At 36.9% G+C, this 23,176-nt stretch overlaps 2 protein-coding genes across 2 annotated transcripts; one reads left to right on the forward strand and one right to left on the reverse strand.

Annotated features, from left to right (window-relative positions):
- Window positions 1-593: 593 nt before the first annotated feature.
- On the forward strand, window positions 594-22,691 carry sec23a (Sec23 homolog A, coat complex II component). Its single transcript, XM_019118462.2, has 20 exons — window positions 594-711; window positions 1,745-1,980; window positions 2,146-2,203; window positions 3,122-3,208; window positions 3,414-3,650; window positions 3,750-3,829; window positions 4,529-4,673; window positions 5,214-5,372; window positions 5,781-5,896; window positions 6,217-6,340; window positions 6,457-6,537; window positions 6,651-6,740; window positions 14,240-14,346; window positions 15,173-15,326; window positions 15,441-15,518; window positions 15,604-15,765; window positions 18,459-18,545; window positions 18,964-19,119; window positions 21,149-21,214; window positions 21,384-22,691. The coding sequence occupies exons 2-20, from the start codon at window positions 1,760-1,762 to the stop codon at window positions 21,471-21,473; spliced, it is 2,298 nt and encodes a 765-aa protein (XP_018974007.1). The 5' UTR covers window positions 594-711; window positions 1,745-1,759; the 3' UTR covers window positions 21,474-22,691.
- LOC109105121 (adenosine receptor A3-like) lies at window positions 8,843-12,862 on the reverse strand. The gene is made up of 3 exons (XM_042773599.1): window positions 12,115-12,862; window positions 10,447-10,600; window positions 8,843-9,399 (listed from the first exon to the last, which is right to left on the reverse strand). Exons 1-3 carry the CDS (start codon window positions 12,860-12,862, stop codon window positions 9,204-9,206), a joined length of 1,098 nt encoding a protein of 365 aa, XP_042629533.1. The 3' UTR covers window positions 8,843-9,203.
- Window positions 22,692-23,176: the final 485 nt, after the last annotated feature.

A 23,176-nucleotide genomic window follows, 5' to 3' on the forward strand; every position in this document is an offset into this window, starting at 1 on the left:
TTTGTTCCCTTTTTACACAGACTGACCATAATACTTGTAATGTTTATTATGTACATTTGTAATCCAGACTTTACAAAGCAACAGCTTGACAAATTTGCACAGAGATTACTAGTTAGTACTAGTACTGTGTTGTATCCCTGGTCAAATAATTGTAAATACCTAAAAAAATCTGTTCTTTTAAATTATAAATGATTACATTTAAGCTTAGCAACCAGTGAGTGGTAATATAATTGTTCCATTAAGTTTTGAATTATGATAAAACAAATGAAAGACATAATAAAAGTTACCTAAAATGATACTTTTTTTGTTTTAATACTTAAATTGTATCAATTAAATTTACAACTTAATGCATTTCTTGATACAATTAATTGAAGTGGGATTTTTTTTTCTAATATGATGTATATAAACTTTTTCATATTCAACATTTAAAAAAAAAAAATCAAGAAAACAATGCTATAACTAAAGTATAATAATTTTAGGGGAAATTAACTTAATTTACCTTAATTTAATAAATATGTAATTTTAATACTTAAAAATAAAAAAGAGTAACGTCTAAAAGATTAAGTGTATAATCCAACTCTTAAAATGCTTTATGAAACGAGGGTCGGCCTCTTGACGTGGCACCGACTCCATGTTGAGCTGCTACGTCATCAGCTCGCGAGCTCGCTGTCACTGAAGAGTCTCCGAGGAGACGTTAAATTAAGGCTCCAGGTACGTCAAAACACTTACTCTCCCCAAATAGATGATGGTTTTTATTACGCTAATGATTCTATGGTTAACGGTGATTAATTTGAAGCGTTAGATAGACTGTAGTGCGGGAAATCGCGGGTTTAAAGGGCATTTAGCTTGAATTGAAGTGTTGACTGGAAGCATCATGTTTACACTAGCGGGCAGGTCAACGAAGGGGCTGTTTACTGAAGTGTTTGATCGGACCAGATCTTTCTAAAGTAGTTCTAGTGCTCTCAAATTGTCTTCATGTTGATGTACGCTGATTTCTATTTCCTAAGCTATCGGACTAGCTTTCTGTGGCTAATTTTGGATGGTGGGCTGCGGACGCCCCCAGTGGATCCAAGTAACGCTAGTTCAAGTAAACTAAAAAACTAAAACTAAACTTATTCACCAAAGTGCGATTTGTCTATATAACTCACTGGATAACCGCAGTTTTATGTCTTGTTTTTTTCTTTGCGAGAAATAAATAAATTAACGTTACCTTAACATTGGTTATGAGCTAACGTTGGAATAGTAGCTTATACGAAAATAGGGCAGATTGTTGCCTTGTTTACTTATTTTGTATCTTAATATTCACCCAAAAGTGTTGTAACTGACACACTTGATCGTTTTTAATATGTCTCCTACTTCTTCTCATCTGCACATGTGGCATTTTTGATGCTCTTCTGTAGCTATGGAGTTTTCAAACTGGTGAGAAAGTTCAGAAAAATGCATTGCACAATAATAATAATAATAATAATAATAATAACAACAAATGTTGTATTTAAAAATTAGCTTAATAAAATAATCCACTCTGTGGATAAACCACTTTTAAAGTCAGTATTATAGCATTTTTGGCATGACATAATTGAGCACGTACTGCTTATATCCTTTTAATGATGTGTGATGTGACATTATAGTTTGCCCTGTGTCCAAAGGGTAACAATAAATCTGACTAATATACACACAGATCAGATTGTATGTCTTATTTGAATACATCACCACATATATTTCTCTCTTATCTAATAACTGGTAGATTCCAGAGGGTGTTATGGCGACCTTCCAGGAGTTCATCCAGCAGAACGAGGACCGTGATGGCGTGCGTTTCAGTTGGAACGTCTGGCCGTCCAGTCGACTGGAAGCCACGCGTATGGTGGTTCCGGTGGCTTCCCTGTTCACCCCGCTGAAGGAGCGGCCGGATCTTCCCCCGATTCAGTACGAGCCAGTGCTGTGCAGCCGGGCCACATGTCGAGCTGTGCTCAATCCTCTGTGGTAAGTCTGTTAAATCAGAGCAGACAGCATAATGAGTTCACAGATGGAGGATCCGCTTCTTATCCATTGCAGTAATTTCCAAAAAAACACATTTATTATGAAAGCTGGATACATTACTTGTGATGCCCTAATATTATTATGCTTTTTTTTAAATTTTTTTCGCAGTCAAGTGGATTACAGAGCAAAACTCTGGGCATGCAACTTCTGTTATCAGAGAAACCAGGTAAAGTCATTGCAGTTTTGAAAAGTGTAGAGCTGCAACTAAGGATTATCTTGATAATGAATGAATCCCTAGATTATTTCCTCGATTAATCGGATGACAAATCCAAAAAAAGATCATTTAAAAAAAAAAAAAAATCATAATTTTAATGGAAAGATAAAGATTATTCCACATCCTCAAAACAATATGCGGTTTTGTGGAAATAATTATACTGAATGTATGTAGGCTAAAAATTTAACATTATGTGCAAAAAAGGGGTTACATTTAAACAGATTGTTTATCATTTGAAATTGGAAGTTAAAATCAATAAATTAAAAATGGTAGGAGTTCACTCATGTGAACATATTTATACTCCATTACAGTAGTCCCTTTACTGTTTCTGCTGTCATGGAAAATACAATTGCATCTGAAATTTTAAACTTACATTTAATGTCTAACAGGAAATATTTTTAGTAAAATGTATATTTTAGAATTATGGCACTCTGTCTGTTTGATGTGCATATGCGTGTTGCTTCTTATTCACTGAAGCGAGTGAAGTGCGTAACGGAGACTCACTTGCTGTTAGGGCGAACCTTTATGCAAAAATGTACATTCTTGCTTGACAGATAAGGATAAAACTGTAAAATGTAAGTTATAAGCTGAGGAAAACACATTCCAATGCATTAAACAGCACACATATCTGCCAGAGTGCCGGACAGGGCAAACAAATTTAAAATATATGCAGAAATATATATAGAAAGTCATAATATACTACTGTAAAGTGATGTTTTATGTGCAGAGTGCACTGATGACATTAATCGATAATCGTATTCGTTGATGATTATTTCATTATTGATATTATCGGTTAGTGGTTGCAGCCCAAGAAAAGTGCATTGCATTTTTGAAAGTGTCAATTAATTAATGACACTTGTCCTGCAATAGTTCCCGCCAACTTACGCTGGAATATCGGAGGTCAACCAACCTGCTGAGCTTCTTCCGCAGTTCTCCACTATTGAATATGTTGTCCAGGTAAACATTTTAATTAACCACATTTCATTGCCATATAAATACTGATAACTAGAACTTAATATGTATGCACTGTGCAAATTGAACACCTACCGTGTAGCAGTCATGCAATAAAATAGTTACTGATCCGATATATGGATTGAGATGAAGATCACTTGAAATTCATGAATAGTAACTTTGACTCGTTGGTTCTATTTATTTTCTGTAGCGTGGGCCGCAGATGCCCCTGAACTTCCTGTATGTGGTGGACACATGCATGGAAGATGATGATCTGCAGGCACTGAAGGAGTCACTTCAGATGTCCCTCAGCCTGCTGCCTCCCACTGCTCTGGTGGGCCTCATTACGTTTGGACGCATGGTCCAGGTTCACGAGCTGGGCTGTGAGGGCATCTCTAAGAGCTATGTCTTCAGGGGCACCAAAGACCTCAGTGCTAAGCAGCTTCAGGTGATTTAAGATAATTTAAGTTACAGGTGTTTGACTAAATTAATCAGCACAAATGTCTCTTAATATAAAATATTTTAATTTGATAAATCTTTTGTACAGGAGATGCTTGGGTTAACTAAACCAGCTGCAGCACAGGCAGGCCGAGGGCCACAACAGCCTCAGGTTCCTCCTTCAAACAGGTGAGCTAAAAGTGTTTTTATAGCTGCTTTGCACATTTAAATCTTCAAACTGTATAAACGAACAATTTGCATAATCAAATTGATGCTTTTAAGAATCTTGCTAGCTATTCAACTTCTGATAGTTTTAATCTATCTCTGGAGTTGTCTTTTCAAGTCAGCTTAATTTATATAGCGCTTTATACATTATAGATTGTATCAAAGCAGCTTCAGAGTGATAAACAGTGATAACAGAATCGATGCAAATTTGATCAAATATGAGACAAATTAAAATTCTGCTGTAAACCAGCTCTAGTGTTAGCTCAAGTCAGTTGAGTTTAATAAGTTTTATTCAGCTATAAACAGCTCTGAAGAAGACAACAGTGACGTTATTCAACTCAAGTTCAATGTTGATTCAGTCTAATAACAGTGTCGAAATTACAAAATCCTTCCATTATGAAACCAATTCAATTCAGCTATAAAGCATCTCTACAGAAGACAATAGTGTCGTCATCCGATAGTATCAGTGCAGTCAAATTGCTAATATTACTAAACATTAAGTGTCTTTTAAACCCCAACTAGCAAGCCAAAGGCAAAAGTGATTGTAGTGGGGGAAAAAAAAAAACCTTGGGGAACCAGGCTCAGTCGGGGGACCAGTTAAACAAACCAATATGAACGAAGACAGTGTGATTTATGGTAGTCACTGATTATATATGTGCCCAGGTTTCTGCAGCCAGTACAGAAGATAGATATGAATCTGACAGATTTGCTGGGAGAGCTGCAGAGAGACCCCTGGCCCGTCACTCAAGGAAAACGACCACTGAGATCACTCGGAGTGGCTCTTTCCATTGCTGTTGGTCTGTTAGAGGTGACTGTCATGATTTATGTTATTATCTTCAATGGTCTGCTGTAATGACAGTTTTGCTAACAGCTGCAGTTACTAAATTATAAGTTTACAATACCAGTTTGGACACGCCTTCTCATTCTTTATTATTACTATTTTCCTCACTTTAGACTAATAATAAAGGCATTAAATGTATGCAGTAGCACAAAAAGAAGAATGGGAATTAGATTGTGATCAACGTAGTTTTGCACACTTTGGATGTGTTCAAAAACTCAACATCTTGAAGTGCATCCTGGGATGCTTTTTAAACCTCATTGAAGTTCTGGACACTCATTCACAGCTTTTTATTCACTATTCTGCTTAAAAATACATATTTTGTAATGAAAGAGTTTTCTAAAACATTCATATGTCGGCACAGGTTATAATATAATTGGTTCTAAAGCATTTAAGATGAAGTCTTTAATTCAAAACATTTTTAAGACCATAAAAATCATAAATTTATTTAAGTGTGTCCAAAGCGTTGTGCTTGTTAACTGATGCCCTCCATTTCCTTCCCTCTTGTAGTGCACTTTCCCTAACACTGGTGCTCGCATCATGGCTTTCATTGGTGGGCCCGCCACTCAGGGTCCGGGTATGGTGGTAGGAGATGAACTGAAAACGCCTATTAGATCCTGGCACGACATTGAGAAAGACAATGCCAAGTTCATGAAGAAAGCCACTAAAGTGAGTCTTCCCATATTTGTTGTCTGTATGATTGGCTTGGTAGAAGTACCCACATACTAGTGATACCAGTGATTTCATAAAGATGGAGTATTTTAAAGTGACTGTACTGGTTGAGTGATGGGTCACGGGTGCATTGGAAAGTTCACAATTTAACTGACTTTTGCGTTTTTCAACTGTTTGAAAATTCAGAGCAGAACAGTAATATTGGAGTGTTATTTTCTATATTTTATTCATACAGCATTACGTGTGAAAACTGGCAATCAGCTGGTCCATAAAAGCTGATTATCCTAATTCTTACCACATTTGAGTTTACATCTACACTTCTGAATATCTGAGCTATTCCTATTCTGTTTGAGATTTGAGTGTTGTTTCTGTACACATTTAAAATTGTACTTCATTCCCTTGTAGCACTATGAAGCCTTGGCCAACCGTGCTGCTGCCAATGGACACATCATTGATATTTATGCATGCGCTCTGGATCAGACAGGATTACTGGAAATGAAATGCTGCACCAACCATACAGGGTAAGTGATTCAAAAAAGGTTTTCAGTTTTTTTTTTTTAAATTGTGTTTCAGCATGCTGACAGTGCATGTTTAGAGATTTGAGGGAACTGTGGTGTATATTAAAACATGTTGAGAGTCAGGAAACATAAATCTAGACATATTTCTATCCCTAATCTTGTTAGTATGAGCAAACACTTATTCAGAAATGTGTGAAACTCGCTGTTCCTTTGCCATAATGCTGTTTTAATAAAGGATTTTTGTACTGATTGTAAACTTGCAATGTATTAAGACTTTAACTAGTCTTCAACAGTATGTCTTTCTGCTTTTGTGTAAATGACAGGGGTTATATGGTCATGGCAGACTCTTTCAACACATCCCTGTTCAAGCAAACTTTCCAGAGAGTTTTCACAAAGGACGAGCAGGGTTCCTTTAAAATGGCATTTGCAGGGACTCTTGAGATTAAGGTGGCTTGCTTTTCTTTTTATATAATTGTTCTGTTGTCTTGACTGTTTTGATTCTTTCATTATTTAATTGTGCTACATGTGGGTTACCTTATAATCTTATTAAACTATTATTTCAGACTTCAAGAGAGATAAAGATTTCTGGAGCAATCGGCCCATGTGTCTCCCTGAACGCCAAAGGTCCCTGTGTGTCAGAAAACGTAAGTAGCTCATCTATCTTAAATCAAATAGGCAATATGTTTTCTCTTCGGTTCAGTGTTTTTCCTGGCAATGCAGAACATGTACTGACATTCATTTTGACTTCTGCTTGTAGGAAATAGGAACTGGTGGCACAAGTCAGTGGAAGATTTGTGGACTGGATCCAAACACCACTCTTGCATTCTACTTTGAGGTCGTGAATCAGGTACATAAGAGTGAAATTTGTCAGATTTTCTTACAATATCCTTTAACATACACGTTTACAAGCTAGCATTGCGACGGATGGTTTTGGATTACCACGGAAAATAATTTTGACTCGTCTCTTAACTGACTTATGTTTTATCATTATTTAAAATGTTTGTGTAAAATTGTGAAGTGAAAATTGCCTTCACAGTATTACAAAAGTCACAGATACTGTCCCTTATTTTTGGTTTGTAGTTTTGGTTTTTATATTCAGTTGGTGTGCTAGAGGGCAGACATTCTTTTTTTTTTTTTCTTCTTTTCAGTTTAAAGCATTACTTAAAGGGATAATCCATCCCAAAATGACAATTTTGTCATTAATCACTTACCCCCATGTCGTTCCAAACCCGTAAAAGCTTTGTTCATCTTCGGAACACAATTTAAGATATTTTGGATAAAAACAGAGATGCTTGAGACTGTCCCATAGACTGCCAAATAAATAACAGTATCAAGGTCCAGGAAAGTATGAAAGACGTTGTCAGAATAATCCATCTGCCATCAGTGATTCAACCTTAACGTTATGAAGTGACGAGAATACTTTTTGTACACGAAGAAAACTAAAATAATGACTTTATTCAACAATTCCTCTCCTCTGTGTCTCTCCCCACATCACCGTAGCGCCATTTTGGCAATTCTGAGCATTATGTAGATGGCATTTTCTTTCAAACCAAAGCGTAAATACAGGTAAAAAACGTATCCTTGTGGCGCAGCTGATACAGAAGAGCATACGCCACCTGTGTACTGATCAGACTTGTCAAAATGGTGCTACGCTGATTTGGAGAGACACAGAGGAGAGGAATTGTTGAATTAAGTCCTTAGTTTTGTTTTCTTCGTGTACAAAAAGTATTCTTGTAGCTTCATAACGTTATGGTTGAATCACTGATGGCAGATGGAGTATTCTGACGATGTCTTTCATACTTTTCTGGACCTTGTCACTGTTATTTATTTGGCAGTCTATGGGACAGTCTCAAGCCTCTCTGTACTCATCCAAAATATCTTAAATTATGTTCCGAAGATGAACAAAGCTTTTACAGGTTTGGAACGACATGGGGGTAAGTGATTAATGACAAAATTTTAATTTATGGGTGGAGTATCCCTTTAACTGTAGTAGTTTCTAACCTTTTATATGTCAGTGATTCTCAAAAGATAGAATTGTAAATAAATGATTTCAAATACTGGAAAGTATATTGAGGAACATGACATGACATTTTTACAGAAAAATAATTTGGAGTTAGTCCCCTCTTCACAGTTACGCATTTTATTTTGTGGTCATTCTGTGTATGCATGGATTTAAAGGAGTAGTTCGCCCAAAAATGAAAATTTGCTGGAAATGTACTCACCCTCAAGTCATCCAAGATGTAGGTGAAACTTGTTTCTTCATCAGATTTGTACAAATTTAGCATTGCATCATTTGCTCACAGTTGGATCATTGGCAGTAAATGGGTGCCGTCAAAATGAGAGCCCAAACAGCTGATAAAAACTTCAGAAAAATCCAAAAGTAATCCACACAACTCCAGTACATCAGTAAACATCTTGTGAAGTGAAAAGCTGTGTGTTTGTAAGAAATAAATACATTATTAAGATTTTTTAACTTTAAACCTTTGTTTCTTGCCGAAATAAGTCCATAATCCATAATAACGCTTTCTCCAGGGGAAAAAGTTTACACTGGATTATTGTGAAGTTTTTATCAGCTATTTGAACTCTAATTCTGACGGCACCCATTCACTGCAGAGGGTCCAACGGTGAGCAAGTGATGTAATTATGTACATTTCTCCAAACAAACTCGCCTTCATCTTGAATGGCCTGAGAGTGCAATTTATTTATTTATTTATTTATTTCAAATTTTCTTCTTTTTTTGGGGGGGGGGTGAAATATTCCTATAATGCTTGCCGGCTTACATGTCAGTTACTGTTCAGTGAATATTCATTTATGAGGTTGGTGTGAGAAAAAAACAAAAACATATTTACGTAGCCAGCTAAATGTGTCAGTTCAGATTGCGCTATCAAAATAATACAAATACTACATAAAACAGTCAAAGTCAGTCTTGGATGCAGTTTGATTGGCATGTTTCAGATGCTGAGCATTTTAGAGAGAGGTTTTATTTCACAATCACATTGCATTGTCCTTTGAGCATTCATTTAAAAAAAAAAGTGATTCACTGTTTCTGTTCAAGTCACAAAAGAAAACAATACATCTTTTCTGATGCAAAAGTCCTGTATTCTCTTTTTTTGTTAACTGTAGAATATCGCACTAGGTTCTTTCATTCTGTATGAAGTCTGTTGACATCATAAGCAGTGAAATTTGCTTCTAGTTAGCTCCGCCAACCCAGTGTCCTCTTGTGCTTGGGTGAAGTGATGCTGCAGATGCCTCCTTAAGTCATGATTATTTCTGTGCTATTCAAACCACCAAAGGTCAGAGAGGGTCGCACTCAAACTAGTGTGAGTTCCTGTTGGGGTTCGTTGTTTGTTTGTAGTGCCGGAGGTACACTGGGAGCTGGCGAAGAGAAGCTGTTGCTCTCGAGGCGTGGCTGTATGGTTGTGCACTGGGAGAGGGAGTTTTTACGAAAATACTCAAACATCTGCCAGATTTTATTCAGGGTTTTGCGCAGCGCTGCTCTGTACCTCCTGAGAGATACAAACAAGGTCATGGTAAACCTCCCACATACTTGCAAGCTCTAAGAATCTAAAAAACAAGCACATATCAATACCATGATTCATAGCCACTACATGTTCTCTTTCTAGGCCATTGAGTTTTAACCTCCACCTTCCGCTTCCAATCCTGTTTCACATTCAATTCCTGTCGCATTTTATGAAACATTATTGAATGTGTCTGGGATTAATATGGGCTGTCACATCTGATAGTTAAAAGGCCAGGAAAGTCTTAATCAACAATAAAAAAAAAGGTCATGTCTATCCATGATTACATTTCTCAAAATAGAAAGCTTATATTCAGGGATAATGCGTTATGATCTTCTTGGCTGTCTTCTATCTAGCATGAAATAGGAATGGGCTGTATGACCAAAACCTTATATTTATAGTAATGTCTTACAGTATTTAAATATATATGAAATTCCTTGAAATTCAACAATAAAATGGTTTATATAATAATACAAAAATGCATAGTAAGGTCTGTAAGATTTTTTGAAATATTGTTATAATTTTAAACCGCTGTTTTCTGTTTACTTTTTTTTTTTTCTTTTTTATTCTTGTGATGCAAATCTGAATTTCCAGCATCATTACTCCAGTCTTAATTGTCAATGGTCCTTCAGAAATCATTCTAATATGCTGATTTGCTGATCAAGAAATATTTATTTTTATCAATATTGAAAACAGTTGTGCAGCTGTTATACATATTTTGGTGGACACAAACTGAAGTCCTTGCAAAATATGATTTTAAAGATCAGTTTAAATCTGAGGTAATTCTTTCTGTTTTTCCAAGGTTGCTTTACCACCAGAGTGTGGCGATATAACAGTATAGTACATATAAAATGGTATAGGTATATAAATGGTATAGGAGAATCTCTACTAGTTGACGTGTTTCTTTTGTCACACCGAATATAAATCGCCATGCAGCCCAGCCCTTTTTGCTTTGCAAGAAACATGTCTGCCTTTTTATCCTAATTCCACATGATATACTTTATAAGAATCAAAATGGAGCACTTAGTTGCTTACATTTGAGTCATGGAGTTGATCCATGGGTTAAGAGCTGAAGTGAAGAGTACGAGCCATGTGGCAACAGCCGAGGCAGGCTGCGGGCTCTCTTTTCCCGTCAGTGTCTCATAGAAGCAGATAACGATGTATGGCAGCCAGCAAATGAGCAGGCACACTGTCAACAACACGCACAAATCACATGACGTGGTTAAAGATTTTTTTTGAACAAGCTTATTTCATTAGCTCAAGAGGAGTATCGACTTGCACTGTCTGGAGGTTGTGTTGCATGTGTGATGTATTTTGCTAATTAGTTTTCATAATCTACCTTTTTCTCAGTCACCAAAAAACAGAAGAATAAACATTATACATTTAAAATAATTAAGTTGTCAATCGATTAAAATGTTTAATTGATTTAATTACATTTAGTTAAATCACAATCAATCCACAGCAATTCATTTTGCAGTCAAATGTATTCTGTTGGTTAGTCGTAGGTCTACATATGCACACAGATTGAGGTCTTTGGCGACTGTAATATCGATAACTCTAATTTTATTCTATACATTCTCACATTTGCATAACCAGTAAAAAGTTTGTTCCCAACGACTCATTCTTTATTATTTCCATAATGGGGAAGAAGCTGAAACTCTAGAATAGCACAAATGGAAATATGGGAATTATGTTGTTATTATTATTAGATTATTTTTTGAGCTGCTTCGTTGTGTAGATTCCAGCTCTGCACACCAACTTCATGAGGTGCAGTGTGGGTTGCTGTTAAACAGCACTGAAGTACTGTAGTGTGCTGGACACTTGTTGGCTGCTTCTCCTTCATCTCCAGTCCAACTCTTTCATTAAATAAATTAAAGTTTTAGTTTTGAAATGAAATTCATACATAGTCAATTTATGTTTGTCTGCAAAAATTCGAAGCATTTAAGCTTCAATCTTTATTTTGAAATGTTTTTTTAAGGTTGTGAGAAATATATTTTGTTTTATATATTATAAAAGTGTGTGTATAATTTTGACTTACAGCGTTTTTTTTTTTTTTTTTATGACTTACAGCTTTTTTTTTTTTTAGTTTTATTTGTTTTTAGTGATTTTTGTTTTTATTAGTCAAGGGCACATTAAATTGACTAAAAGTGACTAAATATAATGTTACAAAATATTTATATATCAAATAAATACTTTTCTTTTGAAATTCCTATTCATCAAAGAAACCTGAAAAAATGGATTATGGTTTCCATCAGCAGCAAATCAGCGTATTGGAATGATTTATGTAGGATCATGTGACACTGATGACTGAAAATTTGGCTTTGCATCACAGGAATAAATTACATTTTAAAATATATTCAAACAGAAAACAACTGTTTTCAGTTGCAATAATATATGACAATATTGGGGTTTTATTGTAAATTTGATCAAAGAAATTCAGCCTTGTTAAGCATAAGAGACTTTTCAAAAACATTTTTAAAAGATCTTACCGACCCCAAACAATGATATTATATGTGGATGCTGGTGTTGTTCAGAGTGTTTGTATTAAGCAGGAAGCAAGTCTCCATATGTCAGGGAGAAATGATTGTACTTAATCAAACCTAAATGATGTCAGAAAGATAATCACTTATTGAAGATCCAAAACACTGTGGCAAATCAAACACAATAAAGCTGCTTTATGCCCCCTGGGTTAATTATGCTTACCTATGGTAGTCACCATTACTATGGAGCTTTTGAAGTAATTATTGGCTGGCACGTAGAAACAATGGTCTTCGTTGCAAACAAACGTCCCTCGTCGCACCTGGTTCCTGGCTATATACACTATATATCCATACATTGAGCACATCAGTACAATGGGAATAATGATTCCCACCACCATGAAGAGCATGTTGAAGGCAATACTGGACGGTTTGAAGCTGGGAACGCAGAGGAACTTTGTCTCGCTGTAGACGTAACTACCAAAACCAAAGAGTGGCAGAGCTGCGTTGAGGATGCTGTAGACCCACACCATTGCGAGGATGATTTTGGCCCTGTATGCTGTGAAGATCACGGGGTAGCTGAGTGCGAAGCAGATCTCTCTGAACTTGTCGACAGTCACCCAGGTGAGCGAATGGATTGAGGCAAGCTGGAGCAATAAAAACAGAAAGGCACTGCCCTTGCAGGTGGCGCTCTTGGTGGGGTAGCTCTTGACTTGAGAAAGGCTGTTATGGATACCGAAAGGGATGGTGGAGATGCCCAGCGCCAGATCACATAGACAGAAGCTCAGTGTGAGAACCCAGGTGTCCGTTTGCAAGCTTCGGTTGAGTAACACCACCAACAGTAATAACAAGTTCCCCAACACGGAGCAGATACTGGAACCAGTCATCAGTGCCGCATAAACCACCGCCGTCCACTGCATGTTTACATGGGCATTCAAATGCAGACATTTACTGACAGAAAGACAAACACTCATTCAACAACAGAGATCGCACTGGAAGCTGTGGAAAGAAGAGGTCACGTTATCTGTGCCAAACCACCAGGGAAGGTGTTACTTTATGGGAGGAGTGTACCTCATGCTGATCGTCAGGAGTAGAGGATCAACTGCACTTCACCAAGCACTAATCTCTTTGGGGAGCGTTAGTCAAACCCCCCTCCACCTTTACTATCAGCACCTGCCTCAGCCGGTTCGAAAATGGCAAACACGCTGCCTTGAGAGGCAAAACTATGCATACAGCTACAATCACATGTAGCGAGGTAAATAAAGCATCTAACATTTAAAGAGCAAGTTTCTGTGGACACAGGGTGCACTGGGAGGCTGGAGCTGCACTGCTCTGCAAACACAACGCTTGAGATTCAATATCCTCTCTGTTGCGGCTGCTGCCGACTTTATGAGCCGTTTTCTACTCAAGTGTTTTTTTAGTATAATTGGCAAGAATCATGATGCGGTTTAAGCCGTAATCATTAATTAAGGCTTCAGTGCGTTTACCCAGAGCTTAAGCCTTCCTTCCAGTTCTATTTTATTACATGTGTCCTTTCATTCGGGCATTAAATTTTGGGATTACAGGTTTTTTGGTGGTATTGCACAAGCCATATTTGCAGTACCTTGCCTGGACTTCATTGTTTAGCCAAATAGAAATATGAAAACTTACCAATTACTTCACAGTTGCAGTCAGTTTATAGACATGTTGAGCATTTATGGGCCATGATTCTTAGTTTAGCTTTCAATTGGACATTTATATTTCAGAGAAATGTGTGCTACAGTGAGATTTTTCTGGGTGGGAATCCATCACTGGTCAAAAGTTTGCAATAAGATTTTTTTTTTATATATAAATGATATATATATATATAGGAAATAGAAGATTGTTTTTTTATGATAAAGAAGGCTGAAAATTCAGCTTTGGCAACACAGGAATAAATTATATTTTCAAATATATTAAAAAAGAACTGTAAGTATATTTTAAATTTTATGAATATTTTGTAATATTACTGTGTTTTTGATCAAATAAATGCAGCCTTTGTGAGCTTAAGAGACTTTTTTCAAAAACAAAAAATCTATATAATCTGGATGACATCTTGAGGAGTGGGACACTGTGGCTTGCTAATGCTTCCAAAATTGTTCATTGGTTTTAGAGATCCAATGTCATGCTCCGCTAATGGTGTGACTCTGGGTGAGACTATTCAGTTTGCTAGTTTGTCTGAACAATTGCAGATGGGTGCCAGGGTGGTGGGAAGGTTTTCGAAACCTGTTTCAGTGCAACCCTTTATCTTTGTAATAGCATTTGACGGGTTTCTCTTTAATATTGTTGAACAAAATATTGAGCAGTGTTCTCTGTCTTTTCTTCCCCTTCAGCACAACGCTCCTATCCCACAGGGTGGACGTGGAGCCATACAGTACGTGACGCAATATCAGCATTCTAGTGGGCAGAGGCGCATCAGAGTGACCACAGTTGCAAGGAAGTAAGTCCTCTGTCCAACTGTTTTCAACATTGATAATATAACTATTTCTTGAGCAACAAATCAGCATAATAGAATGATTTCTAAAGGATTGTGACACTGAAGACTGAAGTTATAATGCTGAAAATTTAGCTTTGCATCACTGGAATAAATTACTTTTTAAAATGTATTAAAACAGAACCGTTATTTTAAATTGTATTTTTGATTAAATAAATTAGCCTTTGTGTGCATAAGATACTTCTATCAAAATCATTAAAATATCTTAGCAACCCCAAACTTTTAAATGGTTGCCGTACATTAGAACATCTGTTTCCACTTTTATCACTAACCATTTGAGTAATCGTATACTTGGCAAAAGGAACTTGGGGAAAAAACCTTGGGACACATCATCATGATTGTAGATTGTTCTTTGCGCGACCATCTATCTTTCATAAATGCGTTCAAGTTTGGTCATCATCCTCCATTTGTTATCCTCAACAATCACGTACAGTTTCCATGACGACTCGAAGAAGACATCAAAAGATTCCACTTTTAGAACATTGCATGTGTTTGTCAGAATCGATGTGCATATAAAGCATAAATTTAGTCTTGGACAAAGCCTAATGCGCTGCTTGAGGCTTTCAAAAATACTTGAAATGTTTTAAGTGCCTGAAAGATAATTTCAGAGCTCTTTGACTTTTGTTTTGTTGTCTCTTTTTAAATATACCTTTTAGATTTCTTTTTTAGCATCCAGACAGTGAAGATGAATCAATGTGAGTCAGACTGATGATGCCAAGGCTTGTGTTTGAAGGTCATTGTGCTATAATGTTCTCCTCATCCTCCTCTTCAGCTGGGCTGATGCGCAGACTCAGATCCAGAGCATCGCTGCATCTTTTGACCAGGAGGCCGCTGCCATCCTCATGGCCCGCCTGGCCATCTATAGGGCTGAGACAGAGGAGGGCCCGGATGTTCTGCGCTGGTTGGACCGACAGCTCATCCGCTTGGTGGGTCTTTCAGCACTTCTTCTTTTAGCTGGGTCTTGCACTATATTGCTTAGTATAATCAGTCCATTAGTATTAGGAATGCACAATAATTTCTTTATTTTCTTTCATTTGCAGTGCCAGAAATTTGGAGATTATCATAAAGACGATCCCAACTCATTCCGCTTCTCCGAGACGTTCTCATTGTACCCTCAGGTACCTTTTGTCTCACGCTTTGAGACAACACTTAATCTCACTTTACAGCTAAGAGAAAATGAAATCTTGACATTGTTTTTGGCAGTTTATGTTCCATCTGAGGAGGTCTCCATTCCTGCAAGTGTTCAACAACAGTCCTGATGAAAGCACCTATTACAGACACCAGTTCATGAGGCAGGACCTGACCCAGTCTCTGATAATGGTACAGCCCATCCTGTATGCGTATTCATTCAATGGACCACCAGAGGTAAACATGCAGACCTTCTCTCACTGCGCATCTAATGTTTGCTTAGTTTGACTGAATAGTGAGGGACTTTATAGATGTAAGATAACCATGTTCACTAAAGAGAAATTCACGCATGTTTTTCAACGTATGAAATTTACATTTTCCCAAAATTTTTAGAAATCAATAAATGTATAAACTTTTTTAAGCCATGTCTATATTTAAAATACATTTAATATATTTTAAAATTTTCATTCATCAGTCAATTTTTAGTCTTCAGTGTCACATGATCCTTTAAAATATCATTCTAATATGCTGATTTGGTAATTTATTACTCTTATCAGTGTTGAAAAATAGCTGTGCTGCTTAATATTTTGTGGAAATTGGGATATATTTTTTCAAGATTCTTTGGATAGAAAGTTTAAAAGAACAGTATTAAAGGGATAGTTCACCCAAAAATCAAAATTATGTCATTAATGACTCACCCTCATGTCGTTCCAAACCCGTGAGACCTCCGTTCATCTTCGGAACACAGTATAAGATATTTTAGATTTAGTCCGAGAGCTTTCTGTCCCTCCATTGAGAATGTATGTACGGTATACTGTCCACGTCCAGAAAGGTAATAAAAACATCTTCAAGGTAGTCCACGTGACATCAGAGGGTCCGTTAGAATTTTCTGAAGCATCGAAAATACATTTTGGTCCAAAAATATCAAAAACTACGTCTTTATTCAGCATTGACTTCTCTCCCGGGTCTGTTAGGAGCGCGTTCACAAACACTGCAGTTTAGTGATATCCGGTTCGCGAACGAATCACTCGATGTAACCGGATCTTCTTGAACCAGTTCACCAAATCGAACTGAATCGTTTGAAACGGTTCGCGTCAACAATAAGCATTAATCCACAAATGACTTAAGCTGTTAACTTTTTTAACATGGCTGACACTCCCTCTGAGTTCAAATAAACCAATATCCCGGAGTAATTCATTTACTCAAAACAGTACACTGACTGAACTGCTGTGAAGAGAGAACTGAAGATGAACACCGAGCCGTGCCAGATAACGAACGAAACATTGACTCGTTCTCGAGTCAAGAACCGGTTGCATCGGTTTTCGGATCACCGGTAGTGATGGGAAGTTCGGTTCTTCTCCGCGAACCGGTTCTTTCGGACAGTTTGATTCAATAAACCGGTTGCCGAAAACGGTTCACCAGTTCTTTTGCGCTCGACGTAATGACTTCAGTGGCGATGATTGCCCTTGATTCAAGCCTTCGGTTTACCTGCGCTCATAACATTAGCACAGAATCAGTTCAGAATCAATCACCAAAAGAACCAGTTCGGTTCAGACGCGCTGTGTGTCAGTCTGCTTCACGCATGCGCAGTATCATCAGCTCCTCGGTTCTCGAACCGGACGCGTCCGACAGAAACGGTTCTTGACTCGAGAACGAGTCAATGTTTCGTTCGTTATCTGGCTCGGTTCAGTTAGTGTACTGTTTGAGTAAATGAATTACTCCGGGATATTGGTTTATTTGAACTCAGAGGGAGTGTCAGCCATGTTAAAAAAGTTAACAGCTTAAGTCATTTGTGGATTAATGCTTATTGTTGACGCGAACCGTTTCAAACGATTCAGTTCGATTTGGTGAACTGGTTCAAGAAGATCCGGTTACATCGAGTGATTCGTTCGCGAACCGGATATCACTAAACTGCAGTGTTGTGAACGCGCTTCTAACAGACCCGGGAGAGAAGTCAATGCTGAATAAAGACGTAGTTTTTGATATTTTTGGACCAAAATGTATTTTCGATGCTTCAAAAAATTCTAACGGACCCTCTGATGTCACATGGACTACTTTGAAGATGTTTTTATTACCTTTCTGGACGTGGACAGTATACCGTACATACATTCTCAATGGAGGGACAGAAAGCTCTCGGACTAAATCTAAAATATCTTATACTGTGTTCCGAAGATGAACGGAGGTCTCACGGGTTTGGAACGACATGAGGGTGAGTCATTAATGACATAATTTTGATTTTTGGGTGAACTATCCCTTTAATTTTATTTGATTTTTTTAATATTTATTTTTACTTTGATATTTTAAATGCGTCCTTGCAGAATAACTGTATTAAAAAATACTGACCCCAGACTTTTGAAAGGTAGTGCATAGAAAGTGAAACTAGCTTAACAATTTTTAAATATCAGTATTCATAGATTTTTTTTTTTATGAGCTTCAGAGTAAATCATGTGTCATGACTCGTGTTGAATCTGCACTGCAGTGCCATAATGACAGTGCACTTGATGTCCCCTGACTCAACAGATTAAACAGTGTTTTGTTTAATTAGTGTGCTGTGATCTTTTGTTCTTATTTTCGTTCAAGCTCATATTATTGTTGTCTTTAAACCTTTTTACAAAGGTACCATTTGTACTCATGCATGAAGGTTGTGTGTAGTTTCACAGAAGTTTTTGAGAGATAGAGATAGAATGCAAGCAGGCAAATGGGTTTTATAAACTCTAAATAATGGTCTGGTAGTGCTTGTTCTTCAGTAGCAGTGAGCAACTCAAACGTACATGTGTGTATTTCTAATCTGCTTTTAATGGAGGGCTTTGTCACTTACTGTTTTCCCCTGACACTGGGATCAGAAGGGGGAAGTTCAAGGAAAGATGTTTAACAAAGCATCTAACTGACACTGACAGTCTAATCATGTGCGTTGTTTCTTGTTGTTGTAGCCTGTGTTGCTGGACAGCAGCAGTATCTTGCCTGACCGCATCCTCCTCATGGACACCTTCTTCCAGATTGTGATTTACCATGGAGAGGTAAGATGTAAAAATCACAGTGCATGTTCTGCCTTCCGATTGCACAGTGGTTTGTTTTCCCATGTGACTGGGTAGACACTGGTTTAAATCCAAGTTTTTTTCATCTTTTCAGTAATTAGAATGCAGTCTGCTTTCTTGGTCTCTGTCTGAACTGTTCAATAATCTGCGCACATGAAATCAGAGCCAGTTTTGCACTGAAACAAGTTTAAACTTGGCTGCGTTTCAGAGGACAGACATTTTCTGATGAAACATCGGAGGTGTCTCGCTGAAGTACATGCTAATGAAGTGAAATTTTAAACAAATGGAGTGAGATGTTCTCTTAGAGTCACATTTACTAGCACTAGTAAACAAGATGAATTTTCAGATTTAGCATATTGTTGGATGACTTCTGATAGATGCACTCTTTTCCCTCATGTAGACGGTGTCTCAATGGCGTAAAGCCGGGTACCAGGACATGCCTGAGTATGAGAACTTCCGCCACCTGCTTCAGGCTCCTGTGGATGATGCCCAAGAGCTTCTGCACACTCGTTTCCCCATGCCACGCTACATCGACACAGAGCACGGCGGCAGTCAGGTACAGAGGACGTCAATAATTATGAGGAACTCGTGCTAAACTAAATAGGTTACACTGCTTTAGTAGAGTTTAGTCATATTAAATGTCATCAATATTTATTATTCTTTAGTAAAGGTCATTAATATTCACTGATTCACAGATTATTAAAATGTTCTTCACAAATGGTTCTTTTAAGAACTGTTTGATGAAAGGCCTTTGGGGAACCTGAAATGTCGGCAGTTACCTTCTAAGGTGTCCATAAACAGAGCCTGATAAGCAACGGATTTGGAACACTACGTAGTCAGCAACACTGCACTACTTGTATGAAACGCATGAAAGACTTGACTCAGTTGATTCCAAATCTGAAATCATTTGGTAAAATGGATAAAAGAAAGACATTTTAATAGGGCTGTCAAATGATTAATCACGATTAATCATATCCAAAATAAAAGTTTTGTTTACATAATATATGTATGTGTACAGGGTATATTTATTATGTATATATAAATACACACACATAAATTATATATTTAGAAAATATTTACATGTATTACATTTATATATTTATATTTTATAATATTTTATATTATATATAAATATATTTAATATATAAACATAACATATTCTTCTTAAATATATACATGCATGTGTGTGTATTTATATATACATAATAAATATACACAGTATACACACATATATTATGTAAACAAAACTTTTATTTTGGATGTGATTAATCGTGATTAATCATTTGACAGCCCTACATTTTAATTAGATTTGTTATTTGTCAATACTTTTAGGTATTTAATTAAATGTATTAATAACAGACATTAATAACAGATATTTCTCTCAGTTTTCCTCATCTCGCCTCTCAATGTCAGATTTTAGTCAGCAATATGTTTCTGCCTACTCTTTGACATAGCCTTCACATTGGGAATGCACCAGTGATGCCTTAAATTGCTGTCTAGGTAGGCAGCTCAGTGCCAGCTCAAGTTTTGGAACAGAACCCTGGTAAATATTCTGGTAAAAATCATAGTACCATGGTGGATTATTTCTGTTTTTTGTTGTTGTTGTTGTTTTTTAATGGAATAGCAACAACAGTTATAATATAAAAGTTGGTTAATTTTGTGGATTTTTTATTTTTTTTGTTGTGAAAACACACACACTCACTCACACGAATAGAAACAAAAGTTATAATATAATAGATGTCAGTTTTGGAATTATTGTTAAATTTGTTATTTTTAATTATAATGGCTGAGGATTATGGTTACCAAGCAGAATAACAAATCAAAGTTCATTTTGTTTGTTGCAGCCAACATTTAAGTGCACTTGACTCATGAATATGGATGTCAACTGATGTGTGGTCACAGATGTCTGTGTGTATATATAGTAGGGCTGAGCGATGTTGAGCTAAAAATTTATAATTTGATATTTTTCCAAATTTTGATGATTTTTTAATTATCTTTCTCTCTATATATATGTATATATGATGAAAATAAACACCTTTTTCAGTTTTTTGAGAGCAAATGCCACTTTTAACAGGTCAGTTAGCTGCATTTACACTCCAAGACTTAATGAACAGATATACTCTGACATACAGTATCACATTTTTTTGTCCCATTCAGCCCCAATATACAGTCCTACAGGCTGTTTTACAATGTAGGCTTTTACAGCCAGATCTATCCATGTTATTTTAAAAAAAAATAGTTGGTTTGTGAAAGCCATGGCAAATGACAATGTTTGAATCAGTAATTTTGCATTAGTCATTGCCAATATTTATAAATTGCTTTCACAAAGCCACCTCCATTTTCTCCAGCCTTGATTAATGACAGCTCAAATGGAAGGTGCTACTTTGAAAACAGTTGTTCCGACAGCTCTTCAGTCAATTTCTACGCTTGAGCAACCCGCCCTCAGAGATTTTTAAACGGTGCTTGTGAATAAATGACTGTAATGGGTCACTGAGGCTTGGCTTATAATCGGCATATTAATACACCATGTGAACTGTTTATAGGGACTGAATATTTACCCAGATTTATTTTCTCTCCCCCTCCAGGCTCGTTTCCTCCTCTCCAAAGTGAATCCTTCTCAGACTCACAACAACATGTATGCATGGGGTCAGGTTAGTGCTGTATATCTCACCAACACTAGCACATTTCCTATGTGAGGAATATGGATTAGTCTACTGTGAAGAGCTTTTGTTTAGAAAAATATAAACATGTCTCAGCTTATTCTAATATTGTTTTACCCACACCGCTGCTGATTGAATCACACTTCCTGTGTTTGTGTAGGAGTCTGGCGCACCCATTCTGACAGACGACGTGAGTCTTCAGGTGTTTATGGATCATCTGAAAAAGCTGGCAGTGTCCAGTGCTGCCTGAGAGCCTCAGTCATTTTCATAGTTACACACAGCCAGCAGTCACATTGGCACTGCCCTCAGTTTTCCCCATTTATATCATGCATACATTGAGCCTAGATCTTGGAAAAGAGAGATTGTCAATCGTATGAAATCTCATTCTTTAATAATTAATTATGACAAAAAAGGTAAACACTACATGTTGAGTATACATAAGGACAATATATTTGTTACTGTTTAAATCAGAATGAATTTATTTTGCTATCTGAGTGAAGTAGCAACATAATAAAAAAAAAGGTTTACACAAAAATTATAATTCATTCATTATGTAACTCGCCCTCATGCTATTCCAAACCCATAAGCATTTTTTTTTCGTACCTGGACACAATCTGAATTTTTTTGAAGAATTATTATGTAGACAAAAATAGTCCATATGCTTTATTTCCAAGTCTTCTGAAGCCATACATTAGCTTTCAGTCATTTAAGGTTTTTTTTAGTCATTATTCAGTCATTTAGCCCACATTTGTCTCCAAAATGTAAAAATGCTGTTGTTGGAACAATGCCAATGCAATTGCTTCTGCACACCATTTTTGAAAGAGCTAGACATAAATTATCTTAAATTTCCTTAAATTACAAAGCTATTGTATGGCTTCAGAAAACCTGGCATGTAGTGCAAATGTCATATTGATTAGTTTTATTATGCTTTTTCTTTATATGGCAAAAACCGAAACAATTCTTCAAAAGCTATTACTTTGTGTTTTACGGACAAAAATGCCAGCATATGGGTTTGGAACATCATGAGGGCAAGTAAATAATGACTGAACATTCATTTTTTTTGCCTGAACTGTTGCTTCGAATCTGATGTTTACGTGTATGAAGCTCTGTGATGAGACTTATGTTGAACGGAGGGAGGAAACTAGCTGGTTTTAGCACACCTGTAGTAGATACTTTTGAATGCCTAGTCGAGGAAGGCGAAAGCAGTGCCAATGTAGCCAATTAAGCATGAGAGCTCGAATGCCGCCTCTAGCCAACAGCGCAGAACAATGGCGTATTTTTAGACCCTGTGCACGTCTCTCGTCTCAGTGCTGTTGATGGTTTGTGTTTCAGCGCAGGGTTTAATGCCCCGTTCCAAACACATTGCAGAATTTGTAAGCTGCCTTTCTGTCTGTAGCTCTGATATTTATGAGCCATTTCTAGCAGTATTGTATGTTTTGTTTCTAATAAAACCGGCTTCGTGATCCCAGCTGGCCTGCATTGTTTAGATTTTGGAGACTGAAAACCAATCTTTCTGTCACTCTTGCCTTTCAAGTCAACATCCTGTGAGTTTTGTATCTCTCAGCTGTGTTTTTCCATACAGGCTTCGATCGACACGAGGGTCGAAATATTCCTTTAACAGAGCGCAACTATTCCATGCTCCACAAGTGAGAGTTTGGGCTGGTGTGTAAAATAATTCATTGCATTACAGAGTCATGAAATACTATAGCTGGGTCCAACACAAAGATTCAGGGATTTCCTTCAAGAAAAATTACTTCATTTACAGCATTTCTGTGGTTGATTTCACTGATGGCCACACGGGAGCAGCAATTAACTAAGAGAGCATCGGTTCAACTGTGATCATTGGAGAAGTTGAACGTTCTTTGAAATGCTATATGTACATGATAAAATTCTCACAGCAGTCGATCTAGATATTTCACATCCAAGTTTTATGGAAAGACAATTATGGATTCA

This window comes from Cyprinus carpio, chromosome A17 (assembly GCF_018340385.1).
Source record: "Cyprinus carpio isolate SPL01 chromosome A17, ASM1834038v1, whole genome shotgun sequence".
Taxonomy (NCBI): Eukaryota; Metazoa; Chordata; class Actinopteri; order Cypriniformes; family Cyprinidae; genus Cyprinus; species Cyprinus carpio.

Excerpts from the sequence above, each read along its gene's own strand:
- sec23a (XM_019118462.2), top strand. The coding sequence starts at position 1,760 with ATGGCGACCTTCCAGGAGTTCATCCAGCAGAACGAGGACCGTGATGGC. Across the intron at positions 18,546-18,963 it reads TTGTGATTTACCATGGAGAG|ACGGTGTCTCAATGGCGTAA; the intron begins GTAAGATGTAAA and ends TCCCTCATGTAG. Across the intron at positions 19,120-21,148 it reads CAGAGCACGGCGGCAGTCAG|GCTCGTTTCCTCCTCTCCAA; the intron begins GTACAGAGGACG and ends CTCCCCCTCCAG.
- LOC109105121 (XM_042773599.1), bottom strand. The coding sequence starts at position 12,862 with ATGAGTGTTTGTCTTTCTGTCAGTAAATGTCTGCATTTGAATGCCCAT. Across the intron at positions 10,601-12,114 it reads AGTAATGGTGACTACCATAG|TGTGCCTGCTCATTTGCTGG; the intron begins GTAAGCATAATT and ends TGTTGTTGACAG. Across the intron at positions 9,400-10,446 it reads ATCAACTCCATGACTCAAAT|GAGGTACAGAGCAGCGCTGC; the intron begins GTAAGCAACTAA and ends TGTATCTCTCAG.